Below are 23,832 nucleotides of genomic sequence, written 5' to 3'. Positions count from 1 at the left end.
TGGATAGCTAGCTACCTAGCTAACTGATAGAATACAGCAAGAGAATAATCTAGGAAGTTAGAGGAGCGCAACTCGCATTGACGTTTACCGCGCGGAGAAGCGCCGTATATGAGAGGCCAGGCAGAGGGAGTAAGAGTAAGAGTAAGAGAGAGAAAGATAGAGGAAGAGGGGGGAAGGCTCGTGTACAAACCGGGACGGGGACGCAACAGTCGCTCGGCGCACTTTGTGCTGGAATCATCGATAACGATGCTGTCGCTCTCGGATAATAGATCTGACGTTTCGTGATTATTCCTAATTGTAATCATCTTTCACTGGGGTATCTTTTATCTTTTTCATTCTATCATTTTATCGTATCCTTTCATCACGCCACGTCTCTTTTCATTCTCGTGTTTACCATTTGAACCGTGAACCAGGAAGGAAGAAAGGAGCACGGTTCCATTCATCAAACTCGTTCAGGTAAGCTGTTATTGTAATCCTGTGTTTGTGGTTTTTTTTTCTTCTTTTTTTCCTTTTTTTCCTCTAGAATAAATCTTTTCATTTGTGTCGTGTAGTTTCTCCCCAACGAATGAGATCATTCACTTTCATTGTCGTTATTCGTTTGTTCTCACATACGTATTAGTCCTAATGCTAGACTCAGATCATTCCTCTTCCCTTCTCTTGCTTCTTCCTTTTCTCTATTACTACCACAATCGTCATCACCATCACCACCACCGTCACCATCACCACCACCACCACCACCATCACGATCATCACCACCATCACCACCACCACCACTACTACTACTATTATTATTATTACTACTACTTCTACTATTACTACTACTACTACTACCACTACTACTACTATTACTACTACTACTACTACCACCCTTCGTTCCAGTTCGAACTGCGTGACCTCCTTTTCGAGCCGAATCGTCAGCAATTGTTTTTAACGGACGACATCCTCCTGGCCTAACCGGAGTTTCGGTTCGGCGAGGAACCCTTTTTTCCCTCTTTCTTCTTCTGCCTTTTTTACGCGCGCTTTTTCATTCTTTCCACATTTTTTTTTCACAATCAGTATTGTTTCTCTGTTAACAGTACGTCGATCGAACGTGCTATTCTCGTGCAAATATAAACAATACGATCAATGATCTTGATATTCTCGTTATTTTGATTTGGAATTTATCTTTTAAGCTAAATCGAAATTAAATAGTAGATGAACACAGATAGGAATAATTAATATATATAAGGATAGTTAAGGATAGTTCAATATTGTAACACGAGAAACAATGTATAATTGAAAATTATATTTTATGAGTAAAGAAAAAAAGTAGGAAGTTACTTCTCTCATGATATTTATCGAACGTATTATCGGTACATCTTCTAGCGACGAAAGCTTCTATAATCAAGCTAAGAGATATTGTGTACGTGACGTCGTTACAACGCGTACTTTCATTTTTCTCGAACGTACATACTATTCAATGACCCGTTTATTCCATAATGATTATATCACGTGATGGTTCATGTATGAAAATAAAAAACAATTGAGTTCTCCAACTAATACTCCAACATATATTAGATTAGGATTAACAAAAAATAATCTTTCCTTTTTTTTCTTCGTTTTCTTCTTTTAATATAATTATTTATGTCGAAATTATTATTTCTTTATTTTTTTTTTTTTTTTGTTTTTTTTTTCTTCTTCATGGATCTCATTTTCTGAAAAAATTATTGAAAAGAATATGAAAAACTTATAAAACTCTTACATATAAAGGTGAAATTCTGTACCGTTCTTTGGCTTCTTCTCGCAGAGGAATCGTGAGTGACCTTTGAGATTACGTATCTATCGACCGACTGAAGGAGTGTGTACCATTCCGTTCCATCGGCTCTACAAGATTGAATATAAAAACGTTCGCAGAATTGTTTGAACCAATCGTATCGATGAATGAAGAAAAATTATAAAAATATGAAAGAACGAGAGAGAGAAAGAGAGAAAGAAAGAGAGAGAAAGAGAGAGAGAGGGAGAGAGAGAAAGGGAGAGAGAAAGCATATAATTCATTTCTGTTAGTTAAAGAATTCCAATATAGGAAAGGAATATACGATAAAATATAGTCAATATTTAAAGAAAACAATATCGTATGATTGTAAAAATTAATCAATCAATATTTATATATCGTTGAAATAATTTCGAAATTGTTTACATTTATATTACATATATGTATGTAAAGAATATCGATAATTAAAATGAAGAGAAAAAGAATTTTTTAGATGATCTGGATTTTTAATTGAAAATCTCGTGACATATGATGTCATATTTTTTTTCTTTTTACGAATAATATCTTAACACATGCGATTTTTCATGTAACACACATCTGACACATGCTATACTAAACGAATATTTTTCGATATGAAATTTAATTAATTAATTATATAATAACATTTATAAAATTTCTCATCGATTTAAATAAAATCATTGATCTAATTCAATGAAAGAATTCAATGTTAGAATTTAACATTGCGTGATGTTTTTCGTTTAAAATAATCGACTATATGCACGAAACAAGATCGTTCTAAATGTTTCGCGTGCAAAGCGTAGATTATAAGCGAACAGAAATTAAAAAAAGAAAAAAAACTTTCTTTTCATTTCATTTCATTCTTTTTCACTGACTTTTTTTCAACACTTCATATATATATATGTATATATATATATATATATATATATATATATATATATATATGAAGTGTTGAAACTAATATAATATAATATATATATATATATATATATATATATATATATATATATATGAATTTCTTTGTATAATCAATATAGTGAAAAACATCGTACTTTATGCAAGTATTCACACACAACTACATAATGCATTCACAAAAATGTCTTTTGTAGAATATCACGAAAAGCGATAATATTTATATATTTTTTCTTTAGCTATTCGATCGATATTCATAATCTTCGATACTTTGGATAATTCTATATTAAACAATTTTACAGAAATATATATATATTAGTTTACACCATTATCATATATATATATATATATATATATATATATATATATAAATTTATTAATAAATTAATAATAATATTAATTAGTATATTCTTTAATATTTTTCAATATAGATACACGCGATGTCGAAATTAGTATTTATTTATTTAAATTAATAAATACTAATTAAGTTATACCAATCGAAAAAATTAATAACTTGTTTTAATGTCCGATATAAAATTAATTTCGATGTATAGAAAAGTGAATAGAAATATTTCAATTTATTTTTATGAAGAAATGATGAAATACTTTGATATTAGTTTATATAAAATATATATCCATATATCTCTATCTTCTTTTATCTTTCTTCTCTGTTTGATGCCGTGCGACCGAGAAGGCACAAGCATAGCCAACGTGGTTCCGTTATCCGCGGTAAATACACGGCTGGCCATCCTGTACGTTTTACCTCCGGTGAAAATAAACGATAACCACTCTGACGCCCTGTACGATTCCCCCTCTTACTTCACATGCCGATAGCCTGGATCCGCGTAGCTTGTGCGTGATCGTAGAATCGATCTAGATCGTTTAGATTGCCGAGATAGATAGAAATAGAGAGAGAAAGAGAGAGAGAGAGAGAGAGAAAATATATTCTACGGTAAAATAATCTTCTCAAAGATTATTATACTTACATATTTATTTATTTATGTTATATTTATAATGACAAAAAAGAAATATGCTAATTGTTGATAAAATTACACATTTATTTATTTATTTATTTTTTTTTCTTTAAATTCTTATTACGAAATCAAAATTATTATTAAAGTTCATTCTTATTAATAAGATAATTGAAAGTGTTTAAATTTAGTTAGATTAAACATTTTTTTAATTAATTTAAATTAGTTTAAATTAATTAAGTTTAGATTTAACATTTGTCCACGTCTCATTAACCTTTCTCGATTCTCAAATAATATTGACAATTTTACGATAATCAATGGATTATCATATCGCAAAAATTACACGGAGCAGCTATATTGAGATAAAAGAAAATACTATTTATAATTGTTGCATAAACGTACTTGTGCAATTCAACATAGAGGTATCATAAGATATTTTCTACGTACAGAAATGTAATATATTCCAAGAACGAGTTCATGCTATCGTTTGAGATCATTGCAAGGGTTCTGCTCGATCGAAATATAAAGATGGTACAAAGGAAAGAAGGGAGAGTGAGAGAGAGAAAGAGAGAGAATAAAAGACAAGAAAAGAAAAGAAAAGAAAAAGAAAGAAAAGGAAAGAAAGGATAAGGGTAGACAACTAACAGAGTTGAAACTGCAAGAAGGGTTGGAAAGGGCAAAACAGTCGAGAGAAGAAGAAGAAAGAAGAGATGGGGTTGAATTAGGTGTCCAGCAGAGCGACTATTTGAATGAATAATTCTCATCGATCGTGAAATCTGTCTCGACGTTCTCTTTCTCTTTCTATTTCTCTTGCTTCACTCGTTCGTTCTAAAACGAAAAGAAACGTTTTAGAAAGACCTAACGTCATCGTCGACTATAGAAATGACCCTGAAGTTGTAAAACGTCTGATGACATATATGAATATATCGTACATATTATGTTAACATTATTATTAATCGTAAGTGTGACAAATTTGGAAAAATCTCATTCACCATTTATCTCATGATAGTTTCATTTATTCTAATTTATCGAGTATTAATTATTGCATTACTATAATTATATTAAAACTAATATATACACACATCTCTGTATTTTCTTTTTTTTCTTTTAAATAGTTTCAATTATTTTTGGATAGAATAATAAACAAATCAAAAAAAAAAAACAAAAAAACAAAAGAAAAGAAATTATTATATCGTATATTAATTTTATTTAATTGAAATTCAACATCTAATTAAACGAGTAATATCAATGGAAAATAAAAATTAGAGAAGTTCGTACGAAAAATAAATCTAATATGAGTATATATTTTTATTGACGCATTAGAATCATAATATAGTAATTATGAATTCGTTGTGGTAATGTCAACGTCATACATAAAAGAACCATGTTAGGATTATTATTTAAAGTTAAAGTTAATGGGGACACACGTAAATAAACTGTAGGCTTTCTTTGTGACACCGGTAGGTCTTCTTTCGTCAGCATAAACACGTGCTCGTAACTCGAACGTAGAGATAATAAAATGGATTATAGTTTGTCGATTCGAATGCGATAGGATTTGGCACATAACCATCATTTCTTTGGCAAACTAACTCGGACAAGGATTCTCGAGAGATTCTTTTTACCTGAGTGATATATTTTGACCTTTCCCTCTCTTTTTCTCTTTCTCTCTCTCTCTCTCTCTCTCTCTCTCTCTCTCTCTCGTCTTCTCCTTCATTAAGAATTAATAGTGTTTCTTTTTTCTTTTCTTTTTTTTTTCTTTTTTTTTTTCCTTTAATGAAATCGTTTTCTCTCCTCTTATTCTTGTTCAATGCATTATATAATAGATTTTTTAGTTCGTACAATCAAATATAAAAACATAGAAAAGGAAATAACTTGCTTAGTAAATATATGTATATATATATATATATATATATATATATATATATATATAAAGAAAAGAACAATTAATAGGATAGAATTTCTATGTTATCGTTTCTTTTTTTTCTAATTTATAAGTCAATACATACATTGTAATAGATCGATATTAATTTTTATTATAGGATTAGAGACTAATGTGTAAAGATGTAGTATTATTATTATTTCAAACGTATAGATCTTTTCTAATCTTTATTTTTGTTTATCGTCGTAGTAAATTATTGTACTCTTTTTTTTTTTTTTTGTTTAGTTTCTCTTTTTTGCTTTTTACGATCATGGTATCTCGATGTCCTCCGTACGAGAGATAGATCTTGCGTCATCGAGAACAGGTTGCCAATTACGTCATTCTTCATTCCGTATCGTCCAGACTGCGAATATTTTCACGGATCGTCGCTATAGCAGGGGAATATACCATAAATTCTAAAAATAATTCTTTTGCATTTGTAAGAATTGAGGACAATCCTATCTGTATACCGTAGAAGAAAGAAAATGAGAACCGAATGAAGATGAAACAAAAGAAAAGTAAAAAGGAATTTATAAAATAAAACAAAGAATTAATTAGAAATGTTAGAAGAAATATAAAATAAGAATTTGAATTAGAAATTAGAGAAGAAAAATGCAATGCGTAATTTTTTTTTTTTTTTTTTTTTTTTATCCTAAAGAATCTAATCTTCCAATTTAGAAATAATAATATAGGACATATAATCATTGCTTCACGCGGGATTCTACAATAATTGCGTATAAAGTCAATTGAAACAATTAGTATCAATACGTTTTCACAGTTCGCGGCGTTTACACGTAACGCATAATCATTTTATTCACTTTCTCTATATCGAAGATTTTTCCTTTCTCATTTGATTAACATTTGTGGAGATACGATGAAAGCGTAAACAATTTTTACACTCGGCCCGTTTCAAAATAGAAATTGATAGAATAATTGTGTCAGTAATTATCTAGCTTAAATCGAGAAAGTTATATTAGAAATTTTTGATAGAACGATAAAGGAAGAAAAGCAGATACACTTTTTACAATTAATTTTTTAAATTATATATTAATTTTTTATTCTAAATATGTATATATATAATAAATATCGAGTAATATTAATAATTTATTATATATATATATATATATATATAATATTAAATATATATTATATACATTTTAAAATTGATGAATTAATTACAAAAAAAAAAACATTTGTTTAATATACATTTTTCTTGTGTAATTTTTTTTTTCATATACAAATAATATTTCTTTGACGAGTATTTTATTGTAAAAAAGAAACAAAAAAGAAAAATACTATTTACTTGTAGTATTATATTAAAAAAAGAAAAAAAGCATATTAAATTTCTTTCTTTCTTTCTTTTTTTTTCTTTTTTTTTGTTTTTGATATCCAACGGAAATGGATTTCCATCATTCTATTTAATATCACCTATTGTCTTTCTCATATAACAGAACGAATCAGAAGGATGCACTTTCGATGTAAAATCGTCTCATTTTAGAAGTCTTCAGAGCCCCTCATCCACTTCACATAGACCAATATCGTATCTCTCTTATGCGTGCTCGCGCGAGTATCACTACTCTGTTATCAACAGCTCGGTTTTCTACGTAGACGAAGTAGATCGATGCGAGTGAAGAGTACTCAACTATGACGGGGACTCAACAATATATACTACCGTTAGGATAATGTCGGACTCATCGTTGACTTGTACCACCAACTCTACTCATATATCCTATACTTTGTTTGCTTTATCTCTGGATACATAAATACACACATACATATATATATATATATATATATATATATATATACACGTATACATGTAGCTTTCATTTTGTCATCTGAGACTAATTGGGGGAAAAAAAAAGAAAGAAAAATAATAGAAAATTTTTAATCGTCATTTTTTCATTACAAAAATTATTATCAATGAAGACGTCTCTTAATTGATAAAACCACAATGTTATTCTATAACAAAAATATCTCTGATTTTTTCCATAAATATGTATATGTCTATTTCATCGAATATGTTGTACGTACGAATAAAAGAAGAAAAAGAAAGAAAACAAATGTACGAACGAAAAGAAAAGAAAAAAAAGAGAAAAAGAGAAAAAAAAAGGAGAGAAACTGTACAGAAAAATGCAAGAATGCTTTCACGTTGGGAACGATTCGAAGACAGCCAACGGGCAGATAAAAAAAGGAAACAAGAAGAAAAAAAAAAGGAAGATAAAAAAGAAAAAAGCAGAACTTGGTCTCGCACAGTTTGTAAGGACGAAGAGTGCTCCGTAGGAACATTCACCGAAACTCGTTGGAAATGCATAATAGTAAAGTAGTATAGTATAGTATAGTATAGTCTATAGTAACTTGTTATAAAAGGATATATATATATATATATATATATATATCCTTTTCTACGAGTTGCCACAAGAATCTATTCGTCATGTCCGTTCTTACAAAGCCGGTTGCTGACCGTGTAAAAGAACGTAGGTGCATACGTACGAATGAAGAATACGATTGAATGAAGAAGACGGACATTTAATTGTGAAGAGGCGTAGGAAGAGGTACTGAAAGAGGAATATAAACGTGAACTAGGTGGCCAAGTATGTCGTTGTCATAAGATCTATGTATATGTGTGCACGTATATGGATGGATGGTTGGATGGTTGGATGGATGGATGTGTGTGTGTATTCGTCTCCGATCCCTCTTCTCGTAACATCGACGATTACCCAGAGCGTCATAATCACTCTTAGACCATATCCCGTTCTTTTCTCTTCTACTTTTAAGGCTCTTCTCTGTTGGAGTCTTTTATACGAGATGATGGTAACATTTTACTAAGATCGTATCTAAGTACTTAGATCGAACCAAAAGAATATGAGAATTAGATTGAAAGTATCTTTTCTTCTCTTTCTTTTTTTTTTTTCTCTTTCTCTCTCTCTCTTTTTCTTTTTAGGAAAAAATAAGATAGTCTGACGTTGATTATTTACGTTCTTATATTTAAAGATGATTAATACGAAAATTTACATTATTTCGAAATTTTATATTGAATTTCTTATATAAGTATATTTAAATACTTGTAAGAAAAAAAGAAAAAAAAAAAAAGAGAAAAAAGAAAAGAAAAAAAAAGAAAAGGAAAGAAAAGAGTAATTGGATGATTAAGCGACAAGTGGGCCCCCACGCCAATTTTTGTTGTTATTGTTTGCATAAATAATGTTCCTTTAAAACCCAAAGAACTTTTTGTATATCAAATAGTAACCAAGGGAAAAAGAAAACATGATAAAGTTTAAACGAGGGGATAGAGAGAGAGAGAGAGAGAGAGAGAGAGAGAGAGAGAGAGAGAGAGATAAGACCGAAGCAGGACATATTTTTCTTTCTTAATAATTAAAAATTTGCGAAAAATATTTAAGAAAGATCAATTTATCCGTGAAATTTTCTTTTAGAAATATTAGTTTATCAGGAAACTTCATTATTTCTACGAAATTAGCGGTATAAATTAAGGAGCAATTTGTATGGATGATAAATGACGATGCCTTGCTATTATGTCTATCGTAAACAACTTGAATGTTTTCAATTGATTATACATAACACTTTGTGTATTTGAGAGAGAGAGAGAGAGAGAGAGAGAGAGGGAGAGAGAGAGAGAGAGAGGGAGAGAGAGAGAGAGAGAATGAGAAGATTCATTGATTCGATAATACTCACGTCTCTACGAACGTAACAAAGTACGGACGCGTGTTTACCTTGGCACACATTCGTTACACGACGACGATGACGACGACGATATAGAGATCTTCCGCGCAGCATCTTTCACGTTCATCCGTTTACAAGTTTTTCTTTGTCAATAGTAACGTAATACATATATTAAATGGTCCATATAAATTATTCTCATTAAACTATTGTAAAATTATTTGAAAGAAGTGAAATATGAAAGTAAAAAAAAAAATAATATCTAGAAGTCTTTCATTTCTCAAACGATTAATCATTTTTATATCATTTTACACACACACACACACACATAAATATATATATATATATATATATATATATATATATATATATATATGTACAAATCGATATTTACAATAATTTTGCTGGAGACAGTTCGTAATAAACTTTACGTGGATCACTCAGTATATATGTACGTTACTTGAAATGATAATATTCTCGTTTAATTCGACGAATTATCACGTTAATGATACTTCACGCGAATACTCAGAAGTTTTACTATGATTAAAAATGAAATGGAAGTTCTTTAATTTTATCATCGAGGTATTATTAAATTACATTCGGATCGATTCAATATACTGTTAACCAAGAGAAATAGTTTCTCGACCTTTCAAATCTATACGACTAAATCTAAGGTTCGTTAGTGAATTATCTATTTTCTTAACTATCTAATTCTTCTCCCATTAATAAATAATTAAATCTTAATTTGTTAATAACAAGCTCTTCGATAAAATTATTTCTTTTTATATTAGTATCTTAAGTAATCTATACAATAATAATAACAACAATCGATTGCTACAATATAATAACAACAATCGTTGATTTATCATTTAATTAATAATCATTTATAACTATAATTTCATTTGCAATAATTTATGATGATGTCTTTTTATAATAATAGACAGGAAGGAAGTGTTACTTATTAAGGTTAACGATCGAAGATCGATCGATCGATATCACGTCATGATTTCCTTTGCCTTCTTAAAGACAACATACCCTATCTTCTTGACGTTCGTCTTTTGGTCGGCACCTTTCATGTCGCTTGCATGTACGCGTGCTAGGTGAGAACGTCTTCCTGCCTTGATTACAATCCATTGAGTACGCGATCCGCATGACAGCTTCGTTCATTCGAACGGGTTTTTCTGAGTTTAGCATTGTCAAAGGTAACTCCTTTGAGAAATATAAACATCCGTTTGACGTACAAGTAAAGAATGTACTTTTAATCTTCATATAAACATAGATATAAGTATCATATATATTTTATGTTTTCAGTAAAGCAAAATCAATTGTCAGTTCAACATCACGAAAATATCCAGATCATTTCTTTTTCTGGACTCCTTCCTTGAAACTGGCTTTGAAACGTACTCGTAAATGGCGTAAGATAAACATTAATTATTTTATTTATTAAGAATTATAATTCTGTTTTTTTTTTTTTTTTTGATATAATATATTACTAATTATATTTTTTCAGTAAAATTATAGAAGAAATTATTTAAATTATTATGAATGATTATATAAATAATTCAGGCTGATATATAATTGTTTATAAAAATATTAATTGTTATTCCTGGAGATAGATAACCCTTCAGACATCGTCGATAATATTGCTTACGAGAGCCATCTATCAGTAATTTTTTTATCCCTCAGAGTATGCAACACGGTCGTACACATTTGTAAACAGCCGTTGCATACTACAAGGGATAGAAAATGTTACTTACTAATAGATGGCGTTCGCAAGCAATATTATCGACATTGCATGAAGTATTGCATATTTTCAGGCGGGATAATTAATAATTTGCATATATAATTATAAAAATTAATATTAAATAAACATAATAAATTAATTAAAATTAAAGTTAGAATTTTTTTGTGATCCTAATACTGACTTAATTAAATTAATTATATCAAAATTTAATTTTTAAAAAAGAATTTTGTACGTTTCCAATTACATAAAATGATGAAATATAAACTTTAGGTCTATGAGAAGACAAACAAAGCGGACGAAATCAGGAGGAAAACGTCTGGCTTAGTGTCAACGACCTCGAATCATCGAACATCCGTAAATATTTGCTTTCTGGAAAAAAGTTAAGCGAGTATCACCGTTAGTAATGGCGACGACAGCGTCAACCGAAAGGATGGAGTTGCCGAAGGATATCCCTAAAAAAAGATTCATCAACACGAATCTGATATCTTTGAAATGTCTCTTGTTCTTCTTTTTCGGAGGTACACGTTCGATGTATCTTTTCAATTTTCTTTTTAATATCATTCGTGATCAAAACGATTTAAATTACAAAAATGAAGTTCATAATTTATATTTAACTCCGATCAATTTTATTATATCTTACCAATGTATTTCCATTCCATTCCATTCCACCAATATTATTCAATTACATATTTAGATTAAAAAAATAATGTAAAGAACATTTATGTTTACGATAGGATTAGGCAGTCTCTTCCCATTTCTTCCACTGCATATGCAAGAAATAGGATTGAGCATAAAAGAGATACGATTGATCTCGATGATCTCACCGGCTGTAGCGATTTTCGGACCACTTGTAGCCGGTCCGATAGCAGATAAACTCGCTGGGCATCAAGGAAAAAATGAAAAATCATCGACTGGTCGTTATTTGAGAGTAATGATAGCTATTTGTTGCGTCCTCTCAGCCGTCTTTTACGCAGCTTTACTACTCTTACCGTCCATTGACAAAATGGAATCATCGACGGTCAAGGACAGGATCGAGACACCGATTGCAAATAATCAAGGTTTAAAATTTAGTTGCGATGAAAATGGTGCGATCGTTCAGCAAGAGAGATGCAAAGAAGACATGGATTGTCATCGTTGGTCCGACGAGGACAAGATTGGTATATTGCTTTTAGAGAACTGTAATTATGCTTGCTATCCAATCGCGATGAAACGATGGCAATCATCGGAATCCGAGGAGGAATCTTCGTCTTATCAGACTGTCGAGTCAGAAATCGATGAAGAAGGTAGTGCTGATGCCGTTACTCCTCTAGATATTGAAGTGGATTACGTTGTTCAGGTAAAATTAGCTATCAAGAGATCAAAATCTAATTACTTCTTTTTTAATTATAGAACGACGGAACCAAATTACTTCTTTCTTTTTTTTTTTTTTTTTGTTTTTTTTTTCTTGATTTTTCATTTCTATATAGTATATAATACATTGTTTATTATTTAAATATAAATATAAATTATTTAATAATTTTTGTAGGATTTAGAAAAGTCCAAAAAAACACGTAGATTTGTAATACCGCAGAACGAACCACCCCATCTTTGTTTCAAAGATAACGACAACGTGGTTTGTCACGTATATACAGAATATTCCGAAGACTTAGCATTAAACGTCAGTTTAAAACAAGCTATAAATGCGGATGATAGAGAAGCATGGTGCGCGTATCCTGTTAAAGAATATTTCGATTGTCGAATACCGCCTGAACTTGAGACGAGAATGGCTGAGTACAATCAAACTTGTACGATAGAATGCGATTTGAAAGATCCTTATGTAACTCCAGGTATACAAAACATAATACAAGTTTGTGTTATCTGTGTCAAAAATATCTTTCTTCTTTTCCTTTTTTTGTTTTTTTTTTTTTTTTGTTAACTTTTGTTAACTTTTTAGGTAGCGTGTTAACTGAGAGTCAATGTTCACAACCGTCTGGGCTCGCTGAATTAACATTCTGGACCTATTTGGTAATTCGATCTATCGCTGATATTTTCCCAACAACTGCTGTCGCCTTGATCGATGCAGCAATTGTTATAGCAACACGAGAGACTTCGTCGGGTCGTGGAGATGTCGGTCGACAATTAGCATTCGGTTCTATTGGGTTTGCTATTTTTGGTCCACTCACTGGTTACCTTAGTACTCTTTTACAAGGTGCAAACACGATTTATTATCTACCGATCTTGATTCATGCCGGACTGATGCTTCTCGTAGCAATCATTGCTTTAGCAGCAAATAATATGCCACTTAGTCCACCTGAATGGTGGTGGCATACTAGAAGTGGAATGTTAGCCTTGCCTATGAGTGCTATTAAAAGATATGGTAGCGAGACTGCTGCCCTTGTCATTGTCCTTATGGTTATGGGTACCTTCTGGAGTGCTATGGATAGTTATTTACCTTTGTGAGTAAAAATTATTCTAATATTTTTTTTTTATACTTCTTCGTTCTTGAAACTTGACATTTTTAATTCGATCATAAATATTTATATATTTTTGTTGAAACATAGGTATCTTCAAAGGCTAGGAGGTGATAGCCTATCCATAGGAGTTTCTATGACCATAGGAGCATTACCAGGTTGTTTATTTCTTTGGAAATCTGAACATCTTGTTGATTACTGTGGTCATAGTAATTTACTTATCACAGCATTTACAGTTTATATTGTTAGGTAAGTAGGTGAGTCTTCCTTTCTTCTTGGAGTTCAATAAAAACGAATGATTTTCAAGAATTTTTTTTTCTTTTTTTTTTTTATTTCCACTGTTATAACGAAGTTAATTTTTTTCTTTTTTTCTTTTTTCTTTTATTCATCCACGATTGTTTCTTTTAGATTTTCCGGGCTTTGTCTTCTCAAAGAACCATGGGCGTCCGTAATTTTCGAAGGTTTAGAAGTATTCACGTTAAGTGTCATGTGGGTTACTGCCATTCTTTATCTGAGACATCTCGTCCCTCGTCATTTAACGGTAACTGCTCAAGCTTTACCTGTGATCGCTCATTTTTGTGTTGGTGAGTATGAATACAGTCTTTGAAAGAAAAGTTAAGAAAAGAGTTAGTTCGCTTTTCATTGGATGCTCTATCGATTTCCAATAGTCCTGGCACAAACTTTTTAATGATACTTGTCAAGAATATTTTTTCTTAATACTTGCAAGGGTGTTTTATTTCTTTAATTTTTATTATCGATATCTCATCAATAAGTTGAAAACTTTAAGAGAATAATAACTAAATAAACATTTATTACATAACACGTTTATAATAATAAATATTTACTTAGCTATTTTCTTTTTTCTTTTTTTTTTTGTTTATATATAATTACATATACATAATTATGTAGGTCGATGCATTGGTGCCGTAATCGGAGCTTACATCAACATGGAAAATGCTAGTTCAATCGAATCCTGGAGATTTGTATTCCGTTGCATGGCTGCTGCTGCAGCAATCGTTTCTGCATTATACTTCATCGTTTATCATGGTTTATTAAAACCACGATGTCATGCTCAAACTGTTCAAGGGCCGAGACAACCACCCTCGATTGTATTAGGTAAATATTATATAATTTATGAAATAATTATATATATATATATATATATAAATATTTATATATATATATTATATATATATATATATATTTATTTATATATATATATATAGAAATAATTATATATATATATATAATTATTATATGTATGTACAAAACAGACATAAAAAATTTTTGATACAATTTAATTTAATATTCGATATTAAATAATATTTTAATTGTTTTTTTCTTTTGTTTCTCTAAGCAGCCATGAATGGAAATGGTAATTATACACCTTTGAGGGTTTACCATAATGGTATGGGTAGAAAAGGTCAATTCAGATATTAAACATCCCCATGTAAAAAAGAAAAATATATATATACATATAAACGAAAAATGCCCTAATTAAAGATCAATGGTGCTTCACTTCTAGGTCGCTAAAGCGGATAGCTATTCTTTTGTTTTTTTTTTCTTTTTTTTTTATATTTAGTTTTATTTAATTATAGAATATCGAAATACTCATATTCTTCATATTCAAGAAAGTTGCACGTATTGCATATGTATATCATGATAGAAATGTATGTATAGAGAGATGATTTTTTTATTTTTATTATTATTATTATTTTTCTTTTTTCATAACACTGAGTATCTTATTCGCTCATTCACGATATTTACAAGAGAGACATGTAATAACAATAATTATTTATGAGTTCCAAGTGAGTCGTAAAAAAAATTACGCTGACTAAAACTAAAAAATGTATTTATTTATTGAATACGGTTAAACTATATATATATATATACATATATATATATATATATATATATATATATATATATAACATATCTTTTTTATAAACAAACAACTTCTCTCATTTTTTTTTTCTCTCTTTTTATATCTTATCAAACATAATAAAGAAATATGTGATAAATATGCGTTAAATATTACTGCCTTATACCATAAAAAAAAAGAAAAAAAAGAAAAAAAAATGGGAGTATCTTTTTTCTCTTTCATACAACTATGGAACAATTGTGTATAACACTAAACGTTCGATTATTATTATTATTATTATTATTATCATTATATTATTAATATTGTTGAGATATATATACTTATATATATATATATATATATATATATATATATATATATATATATTATATATATATATATAAGTATAAATATATATATACACACATACATACACATACACACACACACACACACACACGCATATATATATAGATATATATATATTATATTAATCTTATTAATAGCAAGGTGTGTGTATGAAAAATTACAATTTTGATGGAAATAATACATGAATTATTCGAAAGTCAGTTATGTTGTATGTAGGTATGTGTACATGAGAATGATGTTAAAAATAAAGTACATTGAACAAAATATAATTCTCTATAATTATTGTAAAGTTATTATATGGTAGAATCTTATGTATTAAATAATTATACTGTTTAAATAATTTCTATGATTCATTTATTCCAATATATCTCTGATCGAATGAAAATTTCTTTTAGAACTTTATACGTATCCGATTCGATGCAATATTTTCTTTTCACTTTGTTGCGTGTCTTTACTTTAATGTATCCTGACAAACTTAATTGTCTTGTTATATATATTATATACAACAATTACGTCTCACGATCTTTTGTTTCTTTTTCTTTTTTATACATTACTTTTCAATAACAAGTCATGTATCATATATATATATATGTATATATATAAAAAGTAAGTATTATTTCATTAATTAATCATATTTATATTATATTATATTATATTATATATATACATATATATATATATATATATATATAATATATATTACATAATATATATATAAGTGGCAGTAGCATTTTTTGACAATATACTTCTGCTAAATAATAAAAGCGTTATATAATATAATTAAGAAAGTCAAAGAGATTTTAACTGATAGGAATATTAACATTTCGAACAATTATATATACAATCTTATTAATTCCTTTCAGTAATTATCATTCGAATGATTTTTGTAGAAATGAATATACAATAATGTTAATTATTATATTACTATTATTTATTACGATTTATTATTATTATTAGTATTATTATTATTATTATTATTAGTATTACTGCTATTATAAGAATGACCTCTTATATTGTTAAATATAATACAAATATATACTTCAAATTTTATCTTAAAAGAAAAAAATACTACTGTCGTTAAATATACAATAATCCTGTGTGCATTGAAAATGAAAATTTGTTAATATTTGGATAATCGTCATTTTCTTTTTGTTTTCTTTTTTTTTCTTTTTTTTTTCAAGAAACTATCATTTTTGTGCAGTACTATATAAATATACAATTTCATTTCAATATAAATGTTTAATTCGAACAATTAATTCTTCGTAATTATTATTATTCTCTAACATTTCTATAAAATCAAGATATCTATATTTTGAAATAAATATATGTGCAATAATGTCATCCAATAAATGTATGTATAATATATAGATATTATATATACCATTTTTTTTTATTTTTTTTTATTTTTTTTTATTATTACTATAAACCTATATTTTCATATTGACAAATATTAACAATAAAGAAGTTGAAAATTTTATTAAGTATATTCCTATTTATAAGCACAAATTAATTCGCTCGATAATGATAAACAACACTTCACATTTAAATTTAGGTCGCTTTCATTACGTTTTTCTATTATTGCGTTAATCCTCGATGATGGTAATATCATCTTCTGTAGAATTATTTAAATTCTCAGTAGAATTTGTTTCATTAACAATTAATGAATTTATAACGGTCTCTATCGCCTTTTTTACGTCTAAATTTTGTGTTTTAGGCAATATGTTGCATGTTATTTTTGTATGTGCTTTTTCAACTTCTGTATTTATATCTCTATTATTAATTGAAATTTTCTCTACCCTGAGATTATTCGGAACAGGTTTTGGAAGTGAAAGTATCAATTCTGTTTCTGGTACATTATTCACAGTTTTTGCTTTACGATCTTTCTGGTCATTTAATTTAGTAGATTTGCTTAAATTAATGGATGGAATTTCATTAATTAATATTTCTGGACTACTTGAATCCATCTCCATACCTGTAAGACTTTCTAAAACATCGTTCGATGAGTCATCTATTTCCATTCCATGATCTTCAATATGTTGTAAATAAAATATAAATTGTTCTTGATATTTGCCAAAATGTTTATTTGGTGTAATTATAGGCTGTAAATCACTGTTATTAGTTGAAGGATTATTATTGGCTTTCATTAAAATTGAATGACCAATTGTTTTTTCATAATCCTTTGATTCAAAATTAAACACTTGTACTGACTTATCCGTATAAAGAATAGAAGAATTTCCGACACCTTGATTAACCATTCTTTTCTTTTTGGAAAATGTTTCAAAAACATTAGTTGAAAGAACAAGTTCAGATGGTTTCATAATTGTTACAACATCCTCATTGTCAGATTCTGCAGTAGAATCAGATACACAAGTCATATCAAGTGGTATTTTATTAACATCTTCCAATGGTAATGCTCTAGAAATAGATTTTTCTATAACTTTATTTTCCCTATTGTGAGATCTTTCCCAACTGCTGTAGTCTCGTACTATCCTGTCATTAATATACGCTAGTTGCGTTACAGTGTTACAAATTTCATTATAAAGAGACTGAATTTTAAATTGTGCTTCTTGTATAATATTCGTACTTGTTTTCTCATTTCGTGTATCTTCAAGTATTTGATGAAATTTAATTTTAAGATTATCTAAGATATAATTAAATGGTTCTTTATATGGAAGAAATACAATTTGACTAAAGTTCTTTTCACTTTTTTTTATATTTGTATACAACTCGCGCAAAGGCTGTTCTATTACCTCATTTATGTTTGTTCTATTATTACTACAACTATTATCCGTACTCACAAGTGCTACAGGTACAGCTATCGTTGATTGTGAGTCAGCGTTAACTGTAGTATTCTTATTAAGAGGCATATTTTGAGAATTCATCGATTGAATGGCTGATGGTTCATCAGAATCACTATCCAAATTTATAACATTTGGTGCCATCATCATTTGTACTACTTTTTTTGGTTTTGGTAGTAAAACTCGAGATCTGTTTAACATTATGTGGTGTTTTTGATTTGGTATAGTTACCATTTGTGTTGCAGGATAATACGTAGTTTGAAACGAATTTTTTCCCTGAACTCGTGAAGCTATTATAGTATGCATTGGCTTAAATGCAGCTGTAGATTGCAGTAATTTTACAGTGGGGACTGCGTTGATAGTAGAATTATATACAGTTGTCTTTAGATTGGGTGAATCAATCTTCTCTTTAGTGGTTTGATCAGATCGTGGAGATAATGCATTTTCCTGTGTTTTTATTGGAACAGTCGTAACTAATGTACCTGAATTTATAGTAGCGTTATCATTTTTGATATGTTCATCAGAACATAATGATGTGCTTACTTCAGGAGACTTTGAACTATTTTCAGTGGACGAAGACAAACATTGTTTTATAGGTACCAATCTTGGAATAGTTCCATTAGATATAGTTATCCTTCTATGCTTGTATTTTCTTTTTAATGATCTACGCTTTGCTGTTATTGGTTCATTACTAAGATTAGGATCATACGTTTCATCCTCGTCTTCAGAATTAGATCCATTCCTTCTACGTTTACGCTTTCTTCTACGTGGACAACATTCAGACTCATCTAAATTCATTTTTTCTTCTATATCTTCTGGTGACATTCCTCTATCATTTTGTAATATTCTACAAAAATATAACCAATAGATGTAATAAAACAATCAATATATAAAAATAATATTAATTGTTTTAATAGGTATTATAATAGAAAATTATAATACCTTGTAACCGTTTGTACATGCTGTAACAAAGCCCAACATGTTGCCCTAGCAGTATATAAATCCACTGGATTGCATACAAAACATTTCCATTTTTCATCGGCCTCAATCTTTTTTCTTACTAAAGAATCAAAATTTCTTTTAATACATTTATAACAAAAAGTATTACTGCAATAGGAACAACAATATAAATTGCCGCCATTTGCACACCATCTACAAAACATGTCAGTAGCATCATCTCCTAAAACAATATGTTTATAACCATTTAAATTTGCTAATTAATAGATATAACATATAACATATGCACTCATATTAAAGAATACCTTGTTCAAAAGTACCATCCCCATAAAATTCTCTACACTTAGCACACAACAATGTATGCAATACAGGATGTTCTAACATATTATGAGCTTGTGCTGGTGCAGAACCAATATGAACATCACATGCCGTACAATGAATTTTACGAAATCTTACTATAGAAATATCTATAGAAAAGGAATAATAATTTATTGATTTTGGAATATCTTATATGATGATAATAATAACAATAACAATAATAATAATAATAATAATAATAATAATAATAATAATAATAATAATAATAATAATATTAATAAAGTTGGAATATTTATAAATGTACAATACTCCATAATATCACAATAATAATTCTATCCATTAAGACTAATAGAATAAATGATGAATATAATAAAATTAATAGAGACTAGAAATTGAAAAATCATACCATTTCCGAACATAAGTTCATAAAAATTATTTTCTTCTTGAGAAATCTGTGGTGGGGTAGTGGTTACAGAGGGAATTAAATCCTTCGGTGTAACTAGAAAACGTAAGCTAGGTTAGTCTTCGAAATTCATATCATAGGTGACACACGTTTTAATTTTTTGATAATCCTACCGTTCTCCTTACTGTCAACCTCTTTTACTTCGTCTACTTGTACTTCGAGCATTGCTGAGATGTCCATATCGATAAAATGTTATATGATATTATCTTGACTGGACCTTTCAAAACACATTCTGTAGCAACGCCATTTTCTTATGTGGACATACCGGCCCAGGGCCCGTCCAGAACAAGCGGACCACAAGTTAATTATGCCATTATACTTTTTATTATTTTTAAATTGATTAAAAATCATTAAAATGTTTGTTCCTTTCAATGAAATTTTTCGTTCAATTAATATATTTTTTATCCTTAAAAAAATATTCTTATTCTTTCTGCGTATCGAACCGAGTTGGATTTTAAAAATTTTCCCGCTCGATATTACTACCAATGGTAGAGAAATCGTTTCCTTCATTATATATCGTTACTCGAATTATTATCAAATCTCGATAATAACGATTTATGTCGTTTGATCTTCAATCGATATAATAATTTCGAGTATTGATTGTACAAATTAACATTAAAATTGTACCCTGTAAAATGTTTAAACAATTATATTAAATAATGATTTTATTGATAAAATTTTTATGATATTTCTAATATTTACGATATTTATAATATTTTTGTTTAAAGGATTATTTTTAAAAAGTTTCGTACTTTTTTTTTAGGTAAGTTAAAATATAGAAATCATTTCGTTGCGATGGCGGGAAGGTTTGTTTACAAATGGCGTTTCATTAATTCATCATGGCAATCTGATAATGTAAAATACGTATACATATAAAGGAGATAATGATGGAGAAGTCAAAGGAAAATTTCTTAGAAAAATCTGCTGAAAAATTAACGAAAAATGTACAGAATATGGCCAATTATCGAAGTCTTTATAATGAAATTCAAGTAAGTATTACGTGCATGTACTACATGCATCAATAGAATTCATTATTTTGTTAACCTTTTTTCTACATTATTTTTAGAGACTCGTTGCTTCGACTGTTGTAAAAAAAAACGATTTTGAAAATACTCTGATCGATGCTCTCAAAGTAAATGGATTAGAAACACAACTTAGAAATACTGTGTTTCATTGGGCACGATCGCAGGTGTATATATATATATATATATATATATATATATATATATATATATATTTATTTATTTATCTATTTTATAGCATTGCTATTTTGCTTATAGTGTTCAATCTTTAATTGCAATGATTTTTATACGATTTTATTGACATAGGATTCATTAAGATCAAAGCCAATACATCTCACTGAAAATGCTGATTTGATTTACTTGAAAAAAGTTCAAATTCAATGGGAACGTCGTATTCAAAAATCTTTAAATTCCATGTGCAGTGAATTGAATGTTCCATTAGCTCGTATAAGACCCAATGCAGATAGAGAGGAACTTGGTGAAAAATGGAACGAACTTAGTACTTACGATATCGGTAAAGAAAAAAAAAGAAAAAAAAAAAGAAATAGAAATAAAAAATTTCATTTTTATTAATAATCAATATCATTTTTAAAATAATAATCGAATTGTTTCTATAGATTTGTCTCAATATAGGCCATTATATGCTCCAAAAGATTTTTTAGAAGTATTGTTTTCTATACGAGATCCAGCCTTTAAGAAACATCCGTACGTATATATAAAAAAAATTAAATAAATAATTAATCTATTAAGATACATTTTGATATTTTTTTTAGCGAGGAATTAAATTGGGATTTTAGTCATATACAAATTCGTGTAAGAACACTCGCAGAACTGGTACGTTTTTTTTTTTTTTTTTTTTTTTTATTAACATTGTAAATAATTAATGTGCGCGTGAATTGTTATTAACATAAATTATATTTTATAAATATCGACAGAGATGTTTGTACGTTGAATTAGCTCAAGGCATGCCTTTGCTCGGTGTTAATCCTGATATGCCTGCTGCAGGAAATTTTATAAATTTAGAAGCTGAAAGAACTCATCTCGGTGAAAAAGTATTAAGTACAAATTATGCGCCAATCGCTCAAGAATTTTTAAAAAGAGGAGCACCACGTGCTTTAAGAGGACGTCTCTGGTCTCTCGTTTTAGGATCAACCATTAAAGACAACGTACGTGCGTCTCCAAAAATTTTAATATTTATATTTAAAAAAAAAAAAATAATTTCAGATATATTTTAGGACATCGAATATTACGACGAATTGAAAACTATGGTCTTACAATATGATATCGTTGTTGATAAATTAATTATAAAGGTAATGCTAAATAATTAATAAAAAATTAATTATATAAATTATTTTTTATATTTTGTATATTTTAGGATGTACAATTAACAGCAAGTAACGATGATCAATATTTCGTTTTTGAAGATGTTCTTTATAAAACAATGCTGTGTTTTTCAAGGGACTCGGAAGTATTAACTCCGGTTACTACCGACAGAAGTGCAGGTGGTCAAGTGATACATGCGGTTTTACAAGGGAAACCTGCAACCCTAGAAAATACTTTAGTATTCCCTCCAAGTGGTGTTATACCATTCCATGGATTTACGATGTATGGTAGGGATTATGGATTATTGATTCAATTATTAAATTAATATTTGTTATTTTCTAATAAGTTTCATAATAATGAAAATAATGTTTTGATACTTTCTATGTAAAAAAATTGAATTCAATTTTTATATTCTTTTTTTTTTTTTTTTTTTTGTTTTGTTTAAAGCCACTCCTTTCTGTTATTTGTACGATGACCCATGCATCATGTATTATACTTTTCGAGCATTTTATCTACGCTATTGGTTTCGTCTTCACACAGTTTCGAGTCATGAGCAAGGTATAGTTGCATTATGTTTATTATTTGAAAGATTATTACAATGTCATGAACCACTGTTATGGGCCCATTTTAAGAACATACATCTACAACCGTAAGTTTTCTATATTTTTTAATTCATTTTTATTCCATTTAATTATATTATTCATTTATACATGATTTTATTTCTTTACAGAATTAAAATAGTGTTCAAGTGGTTGATGAGAGGTTTCAGTGGTCATTTACCACCCGAGCAATTATTATGTTTATGGGATTTAGTATTAGGATATGATTCTTTAGAAATAATAGCTCTTCTTGCAGTGACGATTTTAAGTTTTAGAAAAGAAAATTTGATGCAGGTCAATAATCAGCACAACGTAGAAGTAAGAAATTAATATGAATATATTTTTTATAGAGGAAAAAAAATAAATCAATGTTATCGTTCATAAATTTTATTTTTATGTTTTTCTTTTTTGTTTTTCAGGCAATTTTAGCGGATTTATCATCATTAAAAGTAATACCGTTGTTGCAATTAGTCTTATTGAAAGAATAATTAGATTGTTCTTATTGAAATCAAAGAAAAAATAATATCATAAAATTTATACAAAATTTTAATGACTTTCGAAACGCCTGTAGATCTACAACCCGTTCTACATGTAAACGAAAAAGCAAATTGTCAAGAACGTTAATAATTTGTTGGTTACGTGATTAGTATTTATAATCAATTATTATTGATATAATCATATGTA

At 28.6% G+C, this 23,832-nt stretch overlaps 3 protein-coding genes across 4 annotated transcripts; 2 read left to right on the top strand and 1 right to left on the bottom strand.

Moving 5' to 3' along the window:
- The first annotated feature begins 197 nt into the window (after positions 1 to 197).
- Positions 198 to 15,302, top strand: LOC118444310 (uncharacterized). 2 transcript variants are annotated; one of them, XM_035872477.2, is made up of 10 exons: positions 198 to 456; positions 10,556 to 10,659; positions 11,259 to 11,506; positions 11,723 to 12,324; positions 12,514 to 12,814; positions 12,922 to 13,423; positions 13,529 to 13,687; positions 13,847 to 14,022; positions 14,348 to 14,554; positions 14,799 to 15,302. In XM_035872477.2, the coding sequence occupies exons 3-10, from the start codon at positions 11,392 to 11,394 to the stop codon at positions 14,876 to 14,878; spliced, it is 2,142 nt and encodes a 713-aa protein (XP_035728370.2). In that variant the 5' UTR covers positions 198 to 456; positions 10,556 to 10,659; positions 11,259 to 11,391; the 3' UTR covers positions 14,879 to 15,302. The 2 variants fall into 2 exon arrangements, with proteins under 2 accessions (XP_035728370.2, XP_035728365.2); XM_035872472.2 differs by having other exon boundaries at positions 14,796 to 15,302.
- A 1,639-nt stretch (positions 15,303 to 16,941) lies between these two features.
- LOC118444247 (uncharacterized) lies at positions 16,942 to 20,530 on the bottom strand. Its single transcript, XM_035872343.2, has 5 exons — positions 20,318 to 20,530; positions 20,148 to 20,240; positions 19,729 to 19,890; positions 19,409 to 19,646; positions 16,942 to 19,313 (listed from the first exon to the last, which is right to left on the bottom strand). The coding sequence occupies exons 1-5, from the start codon at positions 20,382 to 20,384 to the stop codon at positions 17,252 to 17,254; spliced, it is 2,622 nt and encodes an 873-aa protein (XP_035728236.2). The 5' UTR covers positions 20,385 to 20,530; the 3' UTR covers positions 16,942 to 17,251.
- A 489-nt stretch (positions 20,531 to 21,019) lies between these two features.
- Positions 21,020 to 23,682, top strand: LOC118444248 (TBC1 domain family member 19). The gene is made up of 11 exons (XM_035872344.2): positions 21,020 to 21,193; positions 21,271 to 21,393; positions 21,533 to 21,740; positions 21,844 to 21,931; positions 22,000 to 22,060; positions 22,162 to 22,392; positions 22,462 to 22,536; positions 22,602 to 22,836; positions 22,997 to 23,198; positions 23,280 to 23,466; positions 23,568 to 23,682. Exons 1-11 carry the CDS (start codon positions 21,089 to 21,091, stop codon positions 23,634 to 23,636), a joined length of 1,584 nt encoding a protein of 527 aa, XP_035728237.1. The 5' UTR covers positions 21,020 to 21,088; the 3' UTR covers positions 23,637 to 23,682.
- The last annotated feature ends 150 nt before the right edge of the window (positions 23,683 to 23,832 follow it).

Source organism: Vespa mandarinia, chromosome 13 (genome assembly GCF_050613455.1).
Source record: "Vespa mandarinia isolate Hongniang chromosome 13, ASM5061345v1, whole genome shotgun sequence".
Taxonomy (NCBI): domain Eukaryota; kingdom Metazoa; phylum Arthropoda; class Insecta; order Hymenoptera; family Vespidae; genus Vespa; species Vespa mandarinia.
Note: the sequence above shows the minus strand (reverse complement) of the source record. Positions and strands in the feature narration are given on the sequence as shown.